A 22,374-nucleotide genomic window follows, 5' to 3' on the forward strand; every position below is an offset into this window, starting at 1 on the left:
CTCCTTGGATTCTGCATTTAGCGTGCGTGCACTTAAAACCATGACTACAGATGGAATAAATATAGAAAAATCTTTTTCCAATGGAGAACATTTCTGGTACCATGAAAATTTAGTATTTTAATAGATCCACTACTATTCACAGGAAACAAGACACTATTTAAAAATGTTTATGGGCTATTGACTTTAATAGATTTACATTACAGAAACATTTTTCAAATGTGCTAATAAGAAAAAAACCCAGAAAAATGGAGCATATTGGGCAGAATTTTGTGTTTTGAACATAAATAAATCTCATACATTTTATACTGATTTGGGGATATTTATTAATACTCCTCCAATAATGGATTTGGCATTGAACAGGAATATAAACATATGAACAAGTCCAATCCAATATATTTCAAAACATCAAATCCTTGAGAACAGAAATTCTGTCTTTCATAAGTAACGTTGCCATTAATGAAGGAGAGAGGTTATAGGAAAGTCCATGAATTCTAAAATTCATGAATTCCAAAATCCAATTCATGGACATTCCTATACCACTAAAAAGGAAACCACATAGATGGGCATCCAACACATAAAAATATAGTAACCACATAATTAAAAACAATGTTCAGTGACACCCACTAAAATGAACAAACAGTAAAATATAGCACAAGAATATAAAACAAATATATTTCACACTCCTACAAACAAAACAAAGGCATCTTTTCGGTTCTGTTGTTGTTTTACAAAAGCTGTGTGTATGTGTGTTCTTAAAGAAAACTTGATAAATATAGAAAAGCACACACACAAAATCGCCTGCCACACTGTCAACACGGATGTCAGTCCTCTGGCAAGAGCAGAAAAAAATCACAGAATCAGAGATGATCCAGGAAGGTCTTCCCAGCCTCAGGGTCGGCTAATGCCAATTCACCTACCACTTCAAAATCCAGAGGCCAAAACCCCTTTTTAGGCTCTTGAGTATTTCTGCTGTTGCCTGACTCCTGGCACTACTACATTTTCGTCAGGCCAACAGTGATCAATAAACAAGAACAAGTAAGGCTAGGACTCTATCTAAAATGTTTTGTTCCCCAAATACTAGCACTAGACCAGGGATGTCAAAACTGCGGCCCGCGGGCCAACTGCGGTCCGCAATCCATTGTTAATTGGCCCATAGCAAATTCCAAAAATATATTTAGTTTACTTAAATAAACCAGGTGACGCAATACATACTTCACCTCGAGTGAGTGGCCCGGCTGTTTGTGTATTTTACCGCATATGGCCCTTGGTGAAAAACATTGAAAAAATTTGGACACCCCTGCACTAGATGGAATCAAAGAATTTGATTTAGTCCCATCCACTATGCCTGCCCTATTTAGTCAAGAGGAACCAGGCATGGAGAGGTGAGTAGCACTGAAACCCAATCCTCTAATAGCCAGTCCACTGCTCGGTCCGAGCGAACACATGGTAAAGGAATTTCCCCAAGTGATGGGGCTATAGTTATTACGCGTTCAGACTATCGCTGAACCTGAAGGGCAGGCCCCAGTAGAAATGTACAATCAGATGCAAACTTCCAGTCAGCTCCAGGGACACTAGTCACAAACAGTCCATGTAGCCAAATGAGGGGTATCCCTGGGCCAACTGGTCATAGGAGCAATGTGTCAGCCCCACATTCCGTAGAGATGCTTGCCTGGTTAGGTCGCAAGAGCCATTTCTGATTCATTGAACTGCCGGGTCAGCGTGGAAGGCAGAAGTGTCCAAAAGAGGCCCCTGAGAACATGAGGATTCAAATACAGAAATCTCCTCAATCAGCCAGATTCCTTCTCCAGTCAACAGGCAGGTGTCCACAAGCTCATGCGACTCAGGACTAATCATGTCCCTTCCGGCTCCAAACCAACCCAGTGAACCCTCAGCATCTCCTCACCACCACTTCTAGGCTGTCTGTTCACATCTCAAGCTTTTGTCTTTGACTAAACGAATCTCTGCTGACTAAAAGAGTTAGCATAGAAATATTAAAGGTCATGGTTCAGTTATTTCTGATCAACTTGGGTCATTTAAGTCTTTAGAAAAAGTCTCTTTATCCTTATGTGGGCAGTTTGGTACAGACATTCCTTATCTGAGCAGACCTTAGTCTCAAGTACAAATGATGAAAGCTTAGTTCATTTCTTGTTCTCTTCTTCCCACATTCCAACAGGGGCACTGGCTCAATGTGAAGAGTTAGACTTGGGTGTGATGGGTCTCAAGATGCTTGCCTGTGGATGAGTTCTTTCAACTTTGCCAGTCTGTCATTTTTCAGTGCTTCCCGGATAGAGTGGAAAAATCCAAAGTAGTGTTCGAAGTTGTGTATCATCAGCAGGACCCCAGCCAACAGTTCATTGGTCACCAGTAGATGGTGGACGTATGCACGAGTGTGATTCTTACAGGAGTAACAGGAACACCCTCTCACCAGTGGGTCAAAATCCTCCTGGTACCTGAGGAGGGAAGTTACAGTGACATTCCAGAAAGTGAGGAATACAAGAAGTCCACAACCGGGCTCTCTGTTCTGCTGGTGCATAACCAATAGTTAATAACATCGCTGGCAAATGTTCCACTTGGCACCTGCTTAGGTGGCGATGTGGTCGAAGCTGACAGAGCACAATGAGCCAGAGACTCAGGAGTCCATCTCTGCTGGATGTGACCTCCCAGCCTAAGGCTTACACAGGAGCAGCAAGGAGAGTCCTGGGTCGCTCCCTCGGGCTGAGCACTGTCAGCCACACGGTAAGGCACATAATGCTAGGAAACGCTATTCTAAGGGACACACTTTCTTCCATTTGTCACCAGAGCTAGTATCAGAGGACACAGTACAACCTCTTACTTGCATAGGTTTTTGCAGTTTACAAAGCACTTTTACGTACACTGTGTTACTGAATCTCTTTAACCACTCTTGGAGACATGCATTTTTATTGTCATTTTACTGATGAAGACCATTAAGGGGGTTAAGAAGGAAGGTGCTGGAGCTACAATGCCTGGGTTTGATTCCTGGCTCAGAACTTACTTGGGCAAGTCACCTAATCTCCCTCTGTCTGTTTTCTCATCTGTAATGGTCCTAAGGGTCATAGCAGTGCCTACCCCACGGAGTTGTTGCAAGGATTAAATGAGGTAATCTAGCAAAAGGCTTCGACACCGCTGGGTACACACATTCTAAGCACCGTACACGTCTGTGTGGCACCTTGTAGCAGCTCTTACAAAGAAGCTGAATGACTTGACCAGGTCACACAGTCGTGAGCAGTGCTAGGATCCAAACTCCAAGTCTTCAAAATGTCCAGTCTAGTGCTGACAGTAAGAAAATGGCAATTTCCAGATAAATTTATAATGTATGGAGAATTTTAGTAGTATTACCCTAGCATTTTGAAAATAGAAATGAATCTCCTTGGCTATTTTTCAAGTTAAAATGTGGTAAACATCACTATTTCAGACCTACAATCAAGAAGCCTCTTTGGGGGGGCCGGCCCGGTGGCTCAGGCGGTTAGAGCTCCATGCTCCTAACTCCAAAGGCTGCCAGTTCGATTCCCACATGGGCCAGTGGGCTCTCAACCACAAGGTTGTCAGTTCAATTCCTGGAGTCCCGCAAGGGATGGTGGGCTCCACCCCCTGCAACTAAGATTGAACACAGCACCTTGAGCTGAGCTGCCTCCGGGATGGCTCAGTTGGTTGGAGCATGGGCTCTCAACCACAAGGTTGCCAGTTCAATTCCTCGAGTCCCGCAAGGGATGGATGGTGGGCAGCACCCCCCGCAACTAAGATTGAACACAGCACCTTGAGCTGAGCTCCCGGATAGCTGTTGGTTGGAGCGCATCCTCTCAACCACAAGGTTGCCAGTTCATCGACTCCCACAAGGGATGATGGGCTGTGCCCCCTGCAACTAGAAAACGGCAACTGGACCTGGAGCTGAGCTGCGCCCTCCACAACTAAGATTGAAAGGACAACAACTTGACTTGGAAAAAAGGCCTGGAAGTACACACTGTTCCCCAATAAAGTCCTGTTCCCCCCAGTAAAATCTTTAAAAAAAAAAAAAAAAGAAGCTTCTTTGGCACAGGTAAGAACTAGGATTTTCATGTTCTTTCATTAACTTTCAAGTCTGTACTATCACTACATAGACATTAATAAGTCTGAATCCCCAAAATACCCCTTCACACAAAACCAAAAACACCACTAAACTGAGCGTGCAAACCACTGGTTCCCTGACTATTACCACTTTGGGCCAAATATATTCAAAGTTACAAGATATCTTAGTTCATTCTTTACAGAGGCAAATATTTTGTTTAAGATTTACAGTCTGCATGTAATCAAGAAGACTTCGGTTCCCTAAAATTAAAAAAAACTTTTGTAGTGTTTTATCTTGAAATCCTTATTTTGCTCTGTCATGATTTAAAGTAACTGGAGGAGTAAAAAAACACCAAACAATGAATGTGGTCAAATCTTTCTGACACCTATTCTAAAACAATAGTTATCTAGCCTTAGTTTTCTGACAAGCCAAAGCACACAAATTCATCTGCAGAAAAAGATTTTTTTCTGGAACTGAATTTGAGAAGGCCTAAATAATATTCAACTATAAATATTTTATAAAGTCATAAACAGAAAAGGGAACAGTTACATAAACTTTTAAAACACTGATATTAAGAAGTCAGAAATCAAAACCTAAACTTTACAAAATTCCTTACCTTTTTTCCTTCAGATTAATTTCAAATGATGTCATTTCTTGGTTGCAACTGGTTGTTTTGGTTTTCTTTGTTTGATCCACATACTTTATTTCTTCTTGTGTCCCATTTTGTTGTAATACTGAAGGACAAACCAATAAAAAGTCTTGAATGATCAGATAAAAAGTGGACCCCCATTGGAAGAATTTTATTTCAGTCCTATGACCCTGTAACTCCACTCCTGAGAATTTATTGGAAGGAAAAGACACAAGAAAAATAGCAGTATGTACCAAGATGATCTCTGACCCACTACTTATAAATCTATATCAAAACTCGGAGATTCAACAATGTCTAAGCAAATAATGGTTACAAGTATATAACAATCTTACTATCAAGGAATGGTTTAAAAAAAAGTTATTGTGTGTGTGTGTGTGTGAGAGAGAGAGAGAGAGAGAGAGAGAGAAAATAAATGTGTGAGATGAAGTTATGTCTCATCATAAAGTACATGTAAATTAACTGGGCTTTGTAACTGCCTGAGTTCCAAACAGATTAAAAGTAAAATATGGTTTTAATTTATGTGCTCTGTACAGAGACTCCAGCTCTTCAGGGAACTGATTATCCAGAATTAAATGGGGACTTGAATTGCTCCCTTGAACTCTTTGCTTTAAAAAAAAAAAAAAATTCCTGGAATTACAAGAGAAACACCAGTGCCTATGCAAAGAGCCAGCTGCCTTAAACAGGGGAAAGCAGATAAATATTTTTGCAAACAAGTAATAACAACATCAGGATTAACCCAAGGAGAATGGACAGACACTCCTAGGAAGGTCGTTTTGTCCAGGTCCAAGGAAAAAGAGAAGTGACCTGAACAATGAACGCAGGGTTGTTACAACTTTGCTGCTATGAAGTTGCATGCTGACGTGGGAAACCAGGAAGCCCTGGCTTTTGGAAAATCCTTGTCACTAGGGGACACTGGTGCCTATATTAGGCAATTTATTCCTTTGTAATTTTCACTTCGTAATTGGCAAAGGATTTTAATTTACTATACACATATCTACAAATCTGATTAATAGTAATACTTTAATAAAAATGTTCAAACTATTTCAGTTTTCCTAATCATAACGAAACAGCTTTCTCTGGCCAAAAAGGAACTTGTTTGTTCCAGAGAACTCAATATAGGTTCTTTTCAGAGTTTTGCGTATTCGTGGTAGGGAATAACTAATAAGTATGTCCTGGTGGAAATAATTCAGCTTGTAAATAAAGTCATGAACACTTATAAAGTGTTTACATCATTTATAAAGTGGTACACCTATCCACATACATTATATTCTGGTCCATATAAAGGACAGTAAAATTGACCTCCTATATATAAGAATTTGACCAACCTTATTCATTTTGTTTCCAGAAGCAACTCACTTCAGATTAATGCTTAAATTGCTTTATAAAAGTGTAACATCTTCTGAATGAAATTTTGGTAACTTGTGGGGAATACAATGACTCTTAAAGGAAGTCTCTAGGCCTAGACAAATGTAAGGTTGGTAGTGACAGAGGAAGAGTTCAAAGGACAGCAGGAAAAGGGAAAGGAAAGCATACCAATCACCTCACACCAGGTACTATGGTCAAACCCCTTATTGCCTCATTAGGTGAATAAATACATTTTGCTTTTTTTTTTCTTGTGCCTTTATATCCGTTGTCCTCTCTAAGGATTATGTGCCAGTCAGAACTTTTATCAGCACCGAAAGAGAGTAAAGGTTACCAGGTCTAAGCCCGTTATTACACAGATAAGGAAACCAAGGCCCAAAGAGGTTGCCAGCCAAAGGTTCCCAGCAGAGTGAGTGGAGAACCCCAAAGTCGAACCCTGGTCCTCCACCACCATGCTGCCTGTTACCGAGGGCAGGCCAGAGGGAACGCTGGGCATGCAACATTCTCCTGACAAACTGGAGATGCTTCAAGGGACCCCCGCACCCCCACCCCGCCGCCCGAAGTCTGTATCCAAATTCTTTTTCTACTGCCAGTTAAATGTCAGAATCTGAAACTGATTTTCTTGACTTCTGAATAACTAAACAATAAAAGAAAATGGCAGTGCTTCAAAGCAACATTAGCAGAGGAAAACAGCTTCCCCATCTCAGTGTGTAGAAAAAGACAAAAAAGCAAAAGTAACACTGGGCTCAGAGGAGGTTAGACTCCTGGTATTTTAAAAGCATGGGGTTTGCAAAAAGCAGACAAGAACTCTTTTGTGAAAAACGAATTAACTTTTTCCAAGCAGTTCAAAGGTTTTATTTTCTTAGATTGTCATCACTATTCACTCTGAATGTTCTTTTTTGGGTTGTTAATAGAAGAGGTTTTGTTTTTCTTGGTTCTGCTCACTACAAAATTACTTCCTAATATTGATGAGCTACATGTACAGTATTAAGTACCTGGCTTTGTGGACCAACACGCCAGGGCGTTCAGATAAGAAACAAAGATAGACTTTCATAAAAGGCTGGCTTTATAGTATGCACATATTTCTGGTTTGAATCACAAGCCAAAAAATAGGAAATAGAAACTTAAGGATAACACTGAGATTAACTTCAAAAGACCTACATGTCTCCTCAGGATTCGGCTGGTAATCAAAGCTGAAAGTCAGGGCACATCCCCGCTCTGTCACTTGATAAGGAAAAAAACTCTCAAATAAGTCCACTCCTCTTTCAATACACTCAAGCACCTCATCTGGCCGGCTAATGCCACAAATGAGCCTGTGAAAATAAGAACAGTGACATGAGGACAATGCCAGGAATGAAATCAAAGAGTCTTTACAGAAGGCATTAAAATAATAATGAAAACCACCAACCATGGGTAGCACGGCAGGCAGCAGATAATAAGGTGTGGTGGAAAGAACCTTTGCTTTGGAGGCAGAGACCTAGGCTAGAATCCTAGCTCTGCTATTTACTTGCTGTGTTACTTTGGGAAAGTTTGTTAACCACTCTGTTTTAGGTTTCTCATTTTAAAAATGAGTGCAATAATACATATGTGGGGCCAGAGCCAGGAGTGCAGTTTCCAGGCTCTTGCCCTCACGTGGAAAGGTGCTCACTAGGGTAGTAAATGGCCATCAACTGTGATTGGATGGCCATCAACTGTGGCTAGTTGGCCGTCAGCTGTAACCAGTGAGCCATTGGCCACTAATATAACTGCCGTGGCTACGCTAGCAGAAAATAGGGGGCTAGCAAGAAGATGGTGGCTGAGCTAGCAAGTGCGGATTTCGGTTAGCAGGGTGGACTGCAGCTAACAAGTGAGGTGGGTTGGCAGAGACAAGTGGACAGCAGGTTGCGAATAGTGTGGCTCCTGCTTCCTGCGTCTCCAACACAGCCTCCAGTGAGAATATAACAGTGTGACTCCCCTATCTATGGCTTCGTGGGTGTTCCTGTTTGGCCTCACCATGTGCTGCGTTCTTATGTGGGGAGCGGGAGCTGAGACCCTGCCTGACACCCTGCATAACATACCTTACAGAATTGATTGATCAATGAGATATTTGAAAAAGCACATAATGTAGTTTCTGGCCCCAGAGAGAAACTCAATAAAGGTTAGTTTTTCCCCCCTTTCATCCATTCTAAACAACCTCCCTAGTCTTAGGCTGAACTTTATAGGCTATCTTCCTCCACAGAGATTTTCTTAAGTACAAAACTGTGTTCTTTATCTCCCCCTCAAATACGTCCATGTTTTAACTGTATTTTGCCTGTAATTCTTTTTTATAATTGGTTCCCAAAAGACATTTTGACTTACTATATTCTTCATAGGTTCATTTACAAAGCAACTCTTGCTTTCAGTAGTTTCACTCTGCTCATAAGATCTAAGAATCTAGGTGGTTTTATTTGTGTTTCTTTATATTTTCTCCACTAATAAAACCTCTGCATCATACAATGAGACAGTATTTTCAGAGGTAATAAGTAAGGCATTCTGAGAGAATTAATAATACTCAACCAGGTTTTGCCACCAACACATGATAGGGAGTCATTAGATCAGAGCAGAGCTGGCTGTTGTTTTTCATGTTTGTTTTTCTACCCATAGTTCCTTTTATGAACTGGCAGAAAAAAGTTTAAAGACTCCCTGATTTCTAAAAAGGGCTTATGTAGTATTAAACAACGTGGACCCTTAAATATATGCTAGTTTTTCTGACTACAGTTTCCTTCAAATAATGTAATGTTTTAGAACTCCTCTCCAACTGAAGCTGGCATTTCTACACCTTAGGAAGAAAAACAATCCCAGCTTTCAAATCCAGTAACAGACATCTGTGAGCACTTAACTCAAGAAGTCCAGAAAATGACTAGAAATACTACTGCTGAACTGTCATCTGCAGCACAATGAAGCAAGGAGGGGGAGCAATGAACACAGAACCAGGTGAAAACTGAGGCGAATTCTACATGGGGTGATAAAAATACCTCGTTCTGGCTGGTGTTTACACAGGTGTAGACGTGTAAAAATCCATCAAGCTCTACGTAAGACCTATACACTTTATTGCAAACTACACCTGGATTTTTTTTTTAAAGTGGTAAAATTACATATACTATTATTATACCATGTTTCCCTGAAAATAAGACCTAACCGGAAAATAAGCCCTAGCATGATTTTTCAGGAGGACATCCCCTGAGCATAAGCCCTAATGTGTCTTACGGAACAAAAATGAATATGAGACCTGGTCTTATTTTTGGAGAAACATGGTCAGACATCAGCTACATTCAGAAACTTGGGATTTTTTGCTTTGAACCTTGTAGATCATCTCCTCTCACCAGTATGTAGTGAATCCTGTGATTTATGAAAAGAACCAACCCCACTAGAGTTGCCGATCCCCTCAATTTCAAAAACTGAAGCCACCAAATCTAAGAACTTCTTAAAGATCCTTAGTAGTGCCCGTCTTCACTCCGCCAGGCACCCCGATCTGTCCTCAAGTTTTCTTCATTAAGGCCAGAATTCCACCTGACTATACCTGCCCCCAGGCACCATGTTATAAGGAATAAAGAACAACATGTGTACTTGTCAAAAGAATGAGGGGAAACAGTATAACACTTGCCCTCATTTAGAATGAGGGTCAAATAAATGAATTCACATGGCAACTGTCTTCTGGTCTACATTCTGAAATCAAGGGCAGAGCAGCCTTGATGGAACTTACCCCCCGAGCCAGCCTCAGCAGATTCAGCCCGGAAAGGACATAATCAAAAGATCCAAAGACATGCCCAGGTAGCGACCACATAATATACCCCCCTCGCCCCTGCACTCCTGCTCTGCAGCCCACGAGGCTGGGCCTGCATCCTAACTGAACACTAGCCTCGGTTTGTCTTCCGGCAGCTCTGCGGTGACAGATGATAGCAAGTGCAGTCTAGTCTCCAGAGTTGTTGGATTCCCTTGAAATCCATCCAGCAGGAAGCCCCCTACGGGCCGCTTGGCTGTCTCTCGTGCTGACCTCAGCCTCTCCTCCACCACGTCTCCACCTTCAATCACTCCAATGATCATACTTTTCTTAAGGACCTAAGATAAGAAAGAACTGAATGCTTTAAACCATTTCTAGTAGCAGAGATCTTTATCAAATGAACCACGCACAGAAGCAGCAAAGCTGCTACAGCTGAATCTTGCAGAGGGATGGTGCTTGGTGCTCCCTCCTCCCTGAGAACCGTTTGGACTTCAAAGAACACAATTTGAAAGCCACCCAAATACTTAAGACTGAGGAGAAACTGAGGCAATCGACAAATGTAGTCATGCTTCAGGTTAAACTAAATGCATACTGAGCAAGTATAAGAGGAAAAGGATAAAAAGAACAGTTTTCATGTGTTTAAGTGACTATCCAGGTCTGCTTTAGGTCACTGCCAAGTCTCTCAGTTAGAGACAACTTTATGAACTTCTAAACTATTTGGTTGGGACAACTGACTATCCACGTGGGAAAAAAAAAAAGTAATAAAAACTGCTATTGCACACATTCTCAAAAGTAAATCTAAACATAAAAAATATAATTATACAAGTATTAAAAGAATCTATTGAATATTTTTATAATCTTGGGATAAGGAAGGCCTTCCTAAGCAACCTACAGCTTACAGGAAAAGGCTGACATATTTCTGAGTACAAGAACATTAATATTCTCTAGTGAAATACACTATCAACAAGGGCAAGGGAAAACTTACTTTGTAGAGGAATAGGTTAATAGCTATACCATAGAAAAAGCTCCAACAAATCCTCGAAGGAAATGACAAGCCTATGGAAATTTAGGCAGATACGTGAATACGAACGTGAGAAAAATAAATATGAATGCCTTGTGCACATATGGAGAGTGTACTAAACCTCGCCAGTAAGGAAAATGAAAATTGGAAACAATTAGATATCGTAACTGGAAACAATTAGATACCACTTTTGCCCATCACACTGACAAAGAAAGTTAAGTGACAACAACATAGTGAAGGCAAAAGTGTTTAAGAGAAACACACGTATATACCCTGATACCTAGAGAGTAAAAATCGGTTCAGCCTCATGGGAGGGGAAGGAGACAACAAACTTGTCACAATGTCAGTGCTTTTATCTTTCTATCTTAAAATTTCACTTCTACAATCTCTCCTACAAATATATTCATATGCACCAAGGTATCAGAAAAGAGTTCCGAGATATTGTTAAATAAAAGACAAGCAAATTTCTGAACATATGATCATATTCATGTAATAAAAATCACATGTAGGTATGCATATACACGTAATAATTATGTATATGAAACTGTCAAAATAAGGATGGCAAGGAAATACACAAACCCACAGCGGCTCTCTGGTAGAACAGAGGGATGGAGAGCCTGGCAGGCTGTGAAGAGGGAATTTCGCTTCTTAGTTTAAGCAGGAGGGTACAATCAAACTACTCCCCCAGAAAGAGCACTTTGAATGCTGTGTGGAGAATGAAGTAAGGGTGAGTCTGAGTGAAGGATGGGGTAGGACACAACGGCAGTAATCCAGACAAAAGACGAGGAGGACCTGGACTAAAGCAGCGGCAGTGGGGTAGAGGAGGGAAGGGATTTGCAACCTCCTCAGGAGGTACGATCAACACGACCTGACTAATCAGCTGTTCCGGAGAATGAAGACAGTCTAGGATGACTCCTGGCTGCTGTTTTGCAAGTTCGGGGAGAAGGTGAGAATTGCAGACGGGGAATCCTAAAAGCACAGTGCATGTTGAGGCACGAAGAATAGTCTGTTCTGTGTATTCTGAGTTTGAGGTATCAGAGGGGCATACAAATTTAGCCACTGAATATGTAGGCCTGAAGTTATGGACACGTATGATACAAATGCACCTGCCCAGGCTAGAACACAGACCCTTGGCACAAGGCTGCGATTCCCTACTCCTGCTTCCATGGCAGACATGGCCAATAGGCCTCTTTCTTCCTGCTGCATTCAGACACAGCTCCAAGCACCTTCGGATGAAATCCATTTGCCATCCCTGGCCTAGGAAATATATGAAGAAGAAAAACAGCCAATAACAGAACCTTGGGAACTTCAATATTTAAGGGCAGTCAGAACGAAACGATCCAGTGAATAAGAGCAGAAGGACTCCTAGGAAAAGGAACAGATGTATGCAGATGTACAAAGCAGACAGTTTTACATGGGGATGCCCCTTTACATGACTGCTTGCACAGCCCTATGTGGGAAACTCCTTTTCTGGGTGTAAGAACTGTGATCCTATATAATTTATTGTCTAAAATGGAACACATTTCAGAGTAAAATGGCACTATTAATAATCATATCGAGACAACAGCATAAGCATAAGGGGTACAGAGAGGAACCCCAGCATTTGACCAACACACAGGAAAGTGTGAAATGGTGAGGCTGATTGTAACACAGAAGAGGGACTTGAGGCTCATCTGGCCACTGCTCTGTCGTACTCCATCTTCTTCTCTACTCACCCAAACATTACTCGTCCTACAAGGATAATTACTGGCTGAAAACAACTGCTGGTGAGCAATGCTAACAATTCAGACCCACAGCAATGTTCCCAGATACTGAGCATTCTATTCAGAATGACTACTAAGCTTTCTCTCATTATTTCATGTATATTAACTTCATTAGCCAAATTACATTTTTATTGGTAAACTGAAAATAACAATGTTTCTCAAACTGAATGGGCTTACCCTGGTGGGACCTGATCACTGCTCAGGACGACTGTATATAAAATCATCACAGATACCAATTCTCCACTCTGATCACTATCTTCTGTTCTCCTACCTCCTCTGCTTTCTCTTAGTGAATGCATCCTTTTCCCGTTTCATTAACTCTGCTACCAGGAGCCCTTATTTATTGCACAGCTTCGTCCCACCCCATCACAACTATTCACCACCAGCAAGAATTCTGCTACATAACGAAGTCACAAAAATGACACACAGAAATTGAGCTTAAGGAGGTCAAAGACTAATAAAAAGACAAATACGAAGAAATCAGTGCAGTACACTGTGCCTGGGGCTATAACTGAGCTACATACAAATTAAAGGGGAGTGGCAAAAGATGAAAAGAAATTTCTGGAAGCATTAGGGACAGTTTCCTAGAATGAAGAATGGAATTAAATGAACCAGATCTGGAAGCAAGAGGAGGAATATGGCTGAAGATAAGAAAAAAGAAACAGTCCAGAAGTAAGTCTGTGTACAGGCACAGCAACATGAAACAGGATAACGCCTCAAGGAATGGCAGTAAGTCAGAAGAGCCGGAGCGCCAGCCACAGGAGAAAGTAGGCCACACTGAGCTGCAGGAGCAGGCTGAGGCCAGGTCACAGCAGGCCGTCCAGGCCATGTAAAAGCTGAAGTGGACAGTCACTAAATTCTTTTAGGGAGGTGGGCAGTGGGTTCACTTCTGTGCTTTACAAAGATCTCTCAGATAGCAGGGCTGAAGACGGCTTAGGCACCAATGAGAACCGAGGTAGAAAGAATAATTAAAAGGTAATTTACGTAAGAGATGCTGAGGCTATTATGACTTAAGGTGGTGACAAGAGGGTGATGAGGGGGCAGACTGTAGATATATTAGGGAGACAGAATCAAAGAGAAGTGACTATTGGGTATTAAATCGGACATTAAAAGGAATCTTGAAAGACTCAAATTTCTGGGCTGAGGAACTCAGTGGCTGCCAAAAACTGAGAAAGAGTCTTGAGGAAGAGCAAAAGAAAGAAAGGGTTTGAGGAAATAAGACACAGAATATGGTTACCTCTGAGTTTGAGGTGCATGTGAGGGACGGTCCAGTGACAGAACCTAGCTAAAGCCCTGTAGTTATGTAATGGTGACACTAAGCAGAGTGATTTTGATTATACCTACAATTTTAGAACCATTCACCAATAAAAACTAAGGGATGATTGGGCAGCTGGATGGCTCAGTTGGTTAGAGCGGAAGCTCTGAACAACAGAGTTGCTGGTTCGATTCCCACATGGGCCAGTGAGCTGCGCCCTCCACAACTAGACTGAAGACAATGAGCTGCTGCTGAGCTGCTGGAGGGACGGCCGAATGGCTCAGTTGGTTAGAGCGCGAGCTCTCAATAACAAGGTTGCTGGTTCAATTCCCTCATGGGATGGTGGGCTGTGCCCCCTGCAACTAATATTGAAGGACAATGACTTGGAGCTGATGGGCCCTGGAGAAACACACTGCCCAATATGCCCCAATAAGAAAATTAAAAACAAGCAAACAAAGAAACAAAAACAAAAAAAACAACTAAGGGATGATTGCCTAAGGAGAACATATACAGTGGGATGAAAAGAAAGCCTAAGAATCTTAGAGAGCAATAACGCTTAACAGTTCAGGGGAAAAAAAGGAGAGCATAAAAGAGACCAAGAAGTGAGGAGCAAGAAGTGAGGAGCAGAGAAGTAGGAGTAGAAAACGGTATATGTGGCATATAAAACTGAAAACAACAAAAGAACAAGACAAACAAATGAAGACACAAAAACTCATAGACACAGACAATAGTTTTGTGGTTACCAGAGGGTAAGGGGGGTGGGGTTGGTAGATATGGGTACGGAGATCAAATATATGGTGATGGAAGGAGAACTGACTCTGGGTGGTGAACACACAATGTGATATATAGATGACGTGTTACAGAATTGTACACCTGAAACCTATGTAACTTTACTAACAATCGTTACCCCAATAAACTTTAATTTAAAAAAATGAAGACGGTATCATGCAATGTAAATTAGCAAGAACTTCAAAGACAAAGGAGTGGTGAGATGTACAGCCTTACCTCTGACTCTTCTTGTAGCCGCAGACAATTATCCAGGAATAGAAGCGATCGGTCAACAGACTTTCTGACTCTTTTTATGGAAGATGCTTCTGCACAAGATGCTTCTCCATCTGAGAGGCACTGAAACCAGTCTGGCTGAAGGGCCTGCTGAATTGCCATGAACTTGGAAACAGTCATTTCCACTCGTCCTCCAACACTCCACACAGACACAGACTGCCATGGAACAAGACAATGGGAATGAGAAATTAGCAAGAGTAAAATGCAAATAAAAAGAAAATAATAAAGTAATAAAGCAGTTCTGAATTTAATTCTTCTTTACAACTAGAGACATGGTAGTGATTCAATATCCTAGGGTGAGTAAAAGAGGTTTCCTGTAGTATACTCCCATTTCTCTAAGAAACTTAAGAGCTCACAGAGAATCCTTCAACAGCCATACGTGTCAACTTCTGAGCTTGCCCCCAAGAATTCTTTGATATACTTTTCTAGAAGCCCAGTCTTCAGTTCTCCCTCACCCCACTCCATCCATGCTGTTCCTGAATACACCAGACTTTGATTCTTCTTTGCTCTCATTATTCCTTTTGACTGAAATGCCCTTCACCTACTTTGCCTAGTAAAATATTATACACCTTTTAAGACTATAGTTCAAATCTTAACGGTATCTTGTCACATCCAGCACAACTCGGGCAGCGAGGGAACAAAAAGGGGCGGCTTTAGGTTAAGTTTTTCAAAAAAGAAGCAGAGACTCGATGCAGTTAAATCTCAGAAGGCCAGGGGGCCTCGCAGTCATGGAAGACTGGAGCCCAGAATCAAGCTGACTGGTGGCTTTTATTGATATTCACATAAGGCGTTCACATTATTTATTCCACAGTCTGTGAATCTCATACATCTTAATAGAAAACCGATTGGAGTCAATCACCCTTGCCTGCAGATAGCTGGACAGTAAGTCTCAATTTCCCCAAGGGACAAAACCTATATGCATATGAATAGATGGAGAGTACCTCATTGAATCACTTCCCTTGCAGGTGTTGGGAAGGAATGCAGCCAGAGGCTGAGGCTTTCCTTAGCCTGAGGAAGGTGGGGCTGTGCCCACCTCTGTGAACCCCGTGGGTTCTCCTGTTGGTCCCCAGGACGCGTCTGGCTTGAGTTGTTCCTTCCGTGAGGAATCTTACTCGTCATTGACTGTCCAGTCATCTTTCTGGGACCAAACAGGGAGGCATAAGGTGCAAACACAAAGGTTTAGCAAAGTCCCTGAAAGGATCGTCTTACAGACTCTCCTTTCTATGGGGGCAGGTAGGAGGAAACAAAAAGTTAAGCTGTTGCGTGGCTACAGTATCTACCCGAATGTATTCCCCAAACTTTCCCAGGTGTAATCACTCACCCACTCTTCTAAGTTCTCTCAGAATTTGTACTTATTTCTTTTATAGAAAAGATAGCCCTCATCACACCATCGTATATTTGTCTGACTGGAGTATCCCAATTCATGAGTGTGCCCCAAAAGCACAGTTGAGGGCCGAACACATTATTAAGTATTTAGCAAATTGAGTTAGATACGGAATTATGTGCTAAGACAAAAATCCCATGGTGCATGAGAACCTCTGTATGTCCCTTTGGTTACAGTATCTCTCTTCTTAGAAGAGACTGACAAAGACATCGATGGGAGGCCACATAGAGTCTTTTTTATTCTGGCATAAAAACAGTGTTTAGGTGAATCCTCTCTCCCTTATAAATGGTATAGATAACTGACGTCAAAATATTTTCTTTGAATTCAAATAACATAATAAAAAGACGTTTAAAGAAGGGTGATTTAAAATAGCAATCTTAGGTAAGATTAATAGATATTGCCGATATCAATATAGTGGGTGCAGGAAAAGTAATTGCACCGGTGAAGGAGCATATACTGCAGCCTTGCTGTCCTCAGGGTCAATGCAATGGGGCCACGTTGCAGGTGGAAACTTTTAATGAAGTCCTTTTGATACTGTTCCCTACTAGCTAAAACTCTCTGGTTGTAGATCCAGCTTTTTGAAATTCTGTTCTAAAAGCAAGCCGTATTACACTGTGGTTCTACTATATATAGTTACACATGTGATAACACTCATCAGCAACTTTCCCCACTCTTCCTGAGGTTGTTAAAAACTGCAAATAAAGCAGGGCATCAAAAGGCTATTGTTTTCTACCATCATAGCAATTTCTTTTTTTGGAATGTACTTGACCCTTTTTCAGGCCCAGATTTTTTTACCATAACCCCATCCTCAGGCATCCCTACTCTAACCTCTATAAACTGTCATCCCATTATATTCATAGAAATAAAGAGAAGGCATACAGGGGTCAGGAACGGGCCAGCATCCCAGGCAGTGGGATCCTAGCACGTGAGAAATACAGCAGGCTGACTTCCGGGGACAAAGATGCAGCCTTGGGGGTCCTTCTGAGAACACACCTTATTTGTTACATGGCCAGCTGGGCAGGGGCTGACTGGATCGTGCAGGGAACAGTACAAGAGGGCGTCTGGCATGCCTGTATAAACACAGAAAAGAACCCTTGAAAGCACATCAACAATTACCCTGTATTATAATAGACAGAAGCTTCATAATCTGTACTGCGGGATAACGCAACACTAAACTTAGAATTATAGGAGGCACGTCAACATGAATGAAAAGACTACTTTGAAATCTTCTAATCTAAAAGAAAAATTAAATGTAAAGGTTCATTTCTAATGACAGTGAGTTGCTACAAAGGAATGGTATATCTTAGAAAGTATGAGATACAACAAAAGCATTTAATGACATGTTGACCCTACTCAATGTGCTTTGAAGAAGAATTTAGTATCAGGTAGGTTCATTCTAGGTACCATCCAAGGGGAACCAGCTCCTGGAAAGGTGAAATGATATGGTCAAAGGGTAATCTCATTAATAATAAAACCATCCCATATCATGGGTCCCTAGAGGCAGAATTATAGGGAAGCTATAGGATATTGCAAATGGATCTCCTTTTCAGTAAGTTTCATTGACTCAAGATGACAGTCTTAGATTCTTTAGTCAGAAAGATAGTCATTTAAAAAAAAATCCAAAAAAGGTTTAGTAAACCATTATGTGCTTAAATATCATATTTTCTTAAGAAAAAAGATTTCATAAGAAAAAAAATTAGGATTTCATTGATAAAAGATGAAAAAAATAAAGCAAATTAAAAAAAAAACAACCTACAGTTCTCTACCTTGTTTTCCACAATTTTAATTATGACAATTATCTGTAGAAAGCTTTATTAGCTATTTTCACTGAATTATATGCTTGTATACTTTAAAGCTGATTATTAAATCTGGTCTCAGATCAAGAAAAACAGTATTACATAAATTCCTCTGCTGAAATATAGGGCCTTTTAACAATCAAGTTGTCATGCAGTTTCCCTCAGAAGCAGAGGACTGAGTAACCAATGGAAACTGGATTTTCATTCACTTAGGTGAGTCCTAGATATTGGGGAAAAGCTTCAGGAGAAGGTGGTCTACAGAATTGATTCTCTAGCTATCACTGCTAAGCTTTTCTTATAAAATACATGGACACATACATCCTATTTCGGGAACAAAAGATAACAGTAACATATCCAAATACAGCATCCTCCGCCTATGTTTTAGGCTCAAGCAGGGCAATACTGCTTTGGATCGTAGGCATGTCCCATGCAGTCTGACCTCTGGGTCCTCGCTCTATGCCTGGAGCGTCTGCCCACACCTGCCTGCCACAACTGCTACACCAACCTGACCTAACTCCTACTCTTCCTTGACCCAGCTGAGATGCTCCCTCATCTTCTCTTTCAAGAACCCTTTCCTTATTCTGACCTCCTTCCACAAGTAACCTACAGCACATTATGTGTTTCTCCTTCTGGCTCTCATGATAGATACATGTACATATCCCTAATCATGCAAATTCAGAATTACCTGTTTATCCCTATCCCAACTAGGCTCTGAGTTCCATGAGAGCAGCAAATATTTCCTATTCATCTTTGAATCCCGAATGCCTAGTTCCTACTCAATAAATGCTTATTAATAAGTAAATGTATGAATGAAAGATCAAAGAACAAACAGCACCTCCAGACTCCAAATTAATACATCACAAGAGACACACAAATAATTAATTTTTACCTATAAACTTTCCAACTCCTTCCTTATATTCTGCCAAGACTTCATGATGTTCTGCCCTGTAAGCAAAACAGAAAAATACATAATACAAGGAACCATTCTACAGATACTGTATACAACTGAAGCCTTCCTCTCCTCGCCCAAACAAGTGATGACAGTAAACGCAGTCTTGAACCACAAACCCACCATTATTCAATAGCCTCAACTCACTAGGCTGGGGTCAGTAGCCAGAGTAAAGGTCGTCAAGTGTTTCTCTTCTCTGAGAAGAGAAACTGGCAAAGCAGATATTCTGAACTGCTTCAGAATACCCAGACTGTCTTCTTCCACTTGCCCTTTAAAAATCACTGTTATTAATATAGTACTGTGGAGTTATTTCATCACATAGCAGGTTCTTCAATTCAGGATAAAGTCAGTATGTACATTACACAAAATGATCCAACTCCGTTAGTTCCGTTTCTGTAGGTACTGCTAGCAAGCACATGTGCAGAGACAGAGAAAACTTTGAGGCTGGTGCATGAAGACAGCCCCTAGGCTCCAGCTTCAGCTGTCACAGAGCGTTCCCTGCCCTGTCGCCCCGGGAGCAGTGGCAATGAGGGCAGTATGGAACCTCGGGTTTAGAAGAAAAGCGAAGCAACTCTGCCATGTAGGTCTGGCCCATGGCTTCCAGACTAGAACCAGATAGAGTGTAATATTTGATATATTTCTTCTGATTTCATTCTAAAAATCTACAAATTTTGTGCATGTCAGGAAAAGAAAAAAAGTTTGCTTGACTGCACCTTATTAAAGTAACTAAGCCACTGCCAGAGCTGACGCTTAGATGGGCAGGTCTAATACTCACAGCGATGACAGCGTAAGCTGGGCCATGGCAGGCACCCCATGGATTTTATGCAGGGTGTGATGGGTCAGGTGTGGGGCAGAGCCAGTCTTGGTGTACAGAAGGCAGCCTGGAATGTCCACGGTGTGGTCCCCCGTCTTGCCTAGGTTTTTTATTTTTCCTAGGCGACAGCCATTAACTACCTTGGTAAGATTCAGCTTCATCCTGAGGGAGATTCCTCTAGGTCCTGATAAGAAAAGAACATCAAGTTCAGACGGAGTTCCAGGACAGCTAACGGCTAAATATTTTGCAAAGAACACAACCTACAAGAAAACAAATGATAACATGTTTATTACTACTTCCAGGCTAGGAATTTTTTTAGATATCAGGAATAGGGAAATGGGAAAAGACACAAAGAGAATAAGACACCTCCCCTCAAGTCCCAAAGCAATATGATGACATCAACTGCATTGAAATTCAGTCATGGAATTTTTGTCTGACGTAATGAAAACCAAACAAATGGAAGGACGGAAGAAAAAACTAATCCTGGAGAGAACACTGTGAAGCCAAGGCTGACTGTCAGCTTTGAAAATGTGTCCAAAGAAAGGTCACACTGCATAAGAAATACAAATTAATTTGATTGATTTTTTTTTCCTTCTTTTTCTTTAATCAATTTTTTTCTTTCTCTAATTTGAAAGAGTATTAGGCAAAACAGCAACTTGGTCTAATATGTAACTAAATGAAGAAAACAGATTCCCAAATAGCATTCTGGTGTTTATTAAGATATACGGAAGAATATACATCAAAAGATAAACAGATTATCTCTGAGGGGTGGGATTATTTTCCAATATGTTCTTATGTGGTATCCAAATAGAGGTGAGAAACTGTGAGCATACATGTAATTCATAAGCAATTTAGCATTACTTTTATAATTGGAAAGAAAAAATATTTGACAAAAGAAAAAAATTAAGATATACTTTCTAATTTCCATAGATACACAGGAGAAAAAAAATCAGAAAACATTATCAATTACTTTGTTGGATGCTGTTAATTATTTGTTACTCAGTGAGGCGAATCCTAAGTTCCGCTTTTTAAAGACTTGGTAACCAGGCATGGCAGATCATTTGCAAAATGTCACAGGATATAACCAGCGTTTTACAAATACCAGCATTTCTATAGCAGGTACCATACCCTCTGGAATTCTTGCCAATGAGCCTGGGCTGGGTTTTATTAGTAGATAAGTAATTACATCTATCTAGAGGCTCCAATCTTAGAGCCTGTCCTTTTAAGCATTATACTATACCACACTCTGAAAGGCAACCATTGTTTATGCAATGTTTACATTTTAACTGTAATGTTAAGATATAATTTTAGAGTCATATATTCCAATTTACTATAGTGTTATTATCGTTCTGGTTTTCCCTTATTTCCCTTCTCTGCCTCTATCCACTCTCCCAACCTCCATGCTCATAGAAACATTTAAACATGCTTGTATATAGGACCGGGTGTTTTTTTTAATAACGACAACCAAAAAAAGGCAACATACTATACTGTAAGCACTTCTCCGCAATTTGCTTTTCTTCCAGTAATATACACTGTGTATCTTTCCTGAAGAAGAGACAGAGCAAACTTACCCTTTTTAAATAACTACTTCATGATATTACATAGTTTGGATGTAACACAATTTAATCAACAACCACCTTTCTGATGGACACTCAAGGTATTAGGGAAGGTCCTAAGATCTGTGCAACAGTCTGAGGGCACAGCTTCCCTGATCGCATTTCACCAATCTCTTTACTCTTTACAAAGTCTACTTTAGTTTACGCTTCCTGGTGGAGCTCTATACATAAACACTACTTTTTAATCGTTACCGCACTCCAATCATTTAGGTACTGTCGCCCTCATTTTGCTTAAGAGTAAATTGAGGATCCGAAAATTTAAAGTTGCCTGAGGTCATACAGTTACAAAGTAGCTGGTTCCAAAGCTCTCGCTCCAAATCTCTACTTCTGGCCTCTGAACACTTGTGTCCTAGAATGGACTGTCCACAGCAACGCCTAGGCTCCGTCACTAAGGATGGATTCACCTTCACTCCATGGGCCACGTCCACGGGCCTCGCGAGGCGCTTGGCTCAGGGACCCGAGATCGTGCCAACCCTCCCAAGTATCCTGTGCAGCCCAGAAAACACTTCCGCCTCACAACTTGATCCTCGAGCAGAGGCCCGTCGAAAGGAGGCCCCTTTCTCTCGGAGATGTGGTCAAGTTAACACGATTTGAGAAAATCTGGACTTACAGGAGCCGCCAAGAGACCCAGAAAAGGAGAGACATGGCAGGAAGTACAATTACTGTTACTGCAACACAAGCCGGAAGAGTCTGGGCACGACGCGTAGCAGCTCCCACAGCATCAGGGAGAGGGGTCACTTACCTGCAAACCGCCCAACTTTTTTGGCCTGGAGACCCCCTCAATCTCCTCACAGTTCGCTCCCACGTGTTCGGCTTGCAGAATTCTCGGCTCCCTAAACCACCGCCTCGGGTGCAGATCCAATCAGGAAGCACTCCGTCATCACTGGGCGCCAGTAAAAGG

General features: G+C 41.2%; 1 protein-coding gene across 4 annotated transcripts; it reads right to left on the minus strand.

Moving 5' to 3' along the window:
- Positions 1-298: 298 nt before the first annotated feature.
- QTRT2 (queuine tRNA-ribosyltransferase accessory subunit 2) lies at positions 299-22,369 on the minus strand. 4 transcript variants are annotated; one of them, XM_019734885.2, is made up of 9 exons: positions 22,216-22,369; positions 19,819-20,041; positions 18,984-19,039; positions 17,292-17,368; positions 14,858-15,070; positions 9,952-10,151; positions 7,236-7,387; positions 4,680-4,797; positions 299-2,450 (listed from the first exon to the last, which is right to left on the minus strand). In XM_019734885.2, exons 2-9 carry the CDS (start codon positions 20,016-20,018, stop codon positions 2,219-2,221), a joined length of 1,248 nt encoding a protein of 415 aa, XP_019590444.2. In that variant the 5' UTR covers positions 20,019-20,041; positions 22,216-22,369; the 3' UTR covers positions 299-2,218. The 4 variants fall into 4 exon arrangements, with proteins under 4 accessions (XP_019590444.2, XP_074187824.1, XP_019590445.2 ...); XM_074331723.1 differs by having other exon boundaries at positions 19,819-20,117; positions 22,216-22,364; XM_019734886.2 differs by having other exon boundaries at positions 19,998-20,041; positions 22,216-22,360.
- Between the last annotated feature and the right edge of the window lie 5 nt (positions 22,370-22,374).

Source organism: Rhinolophus sinicus, linkage group LG01 (assembly GCF_036562045.2).
Source record: "Rhinolophus sinicus isolate RSC01 linkage group LG01, ASM3656204v1, whole genome shotgun sequence".
Classification (NCBI taxonomy): Eukaryota; Metazoa; Chordata; class Mammalia; order Chiroptera; family Rhinolophidae; genus Rhinolophus; species Rhinolophus sinicus.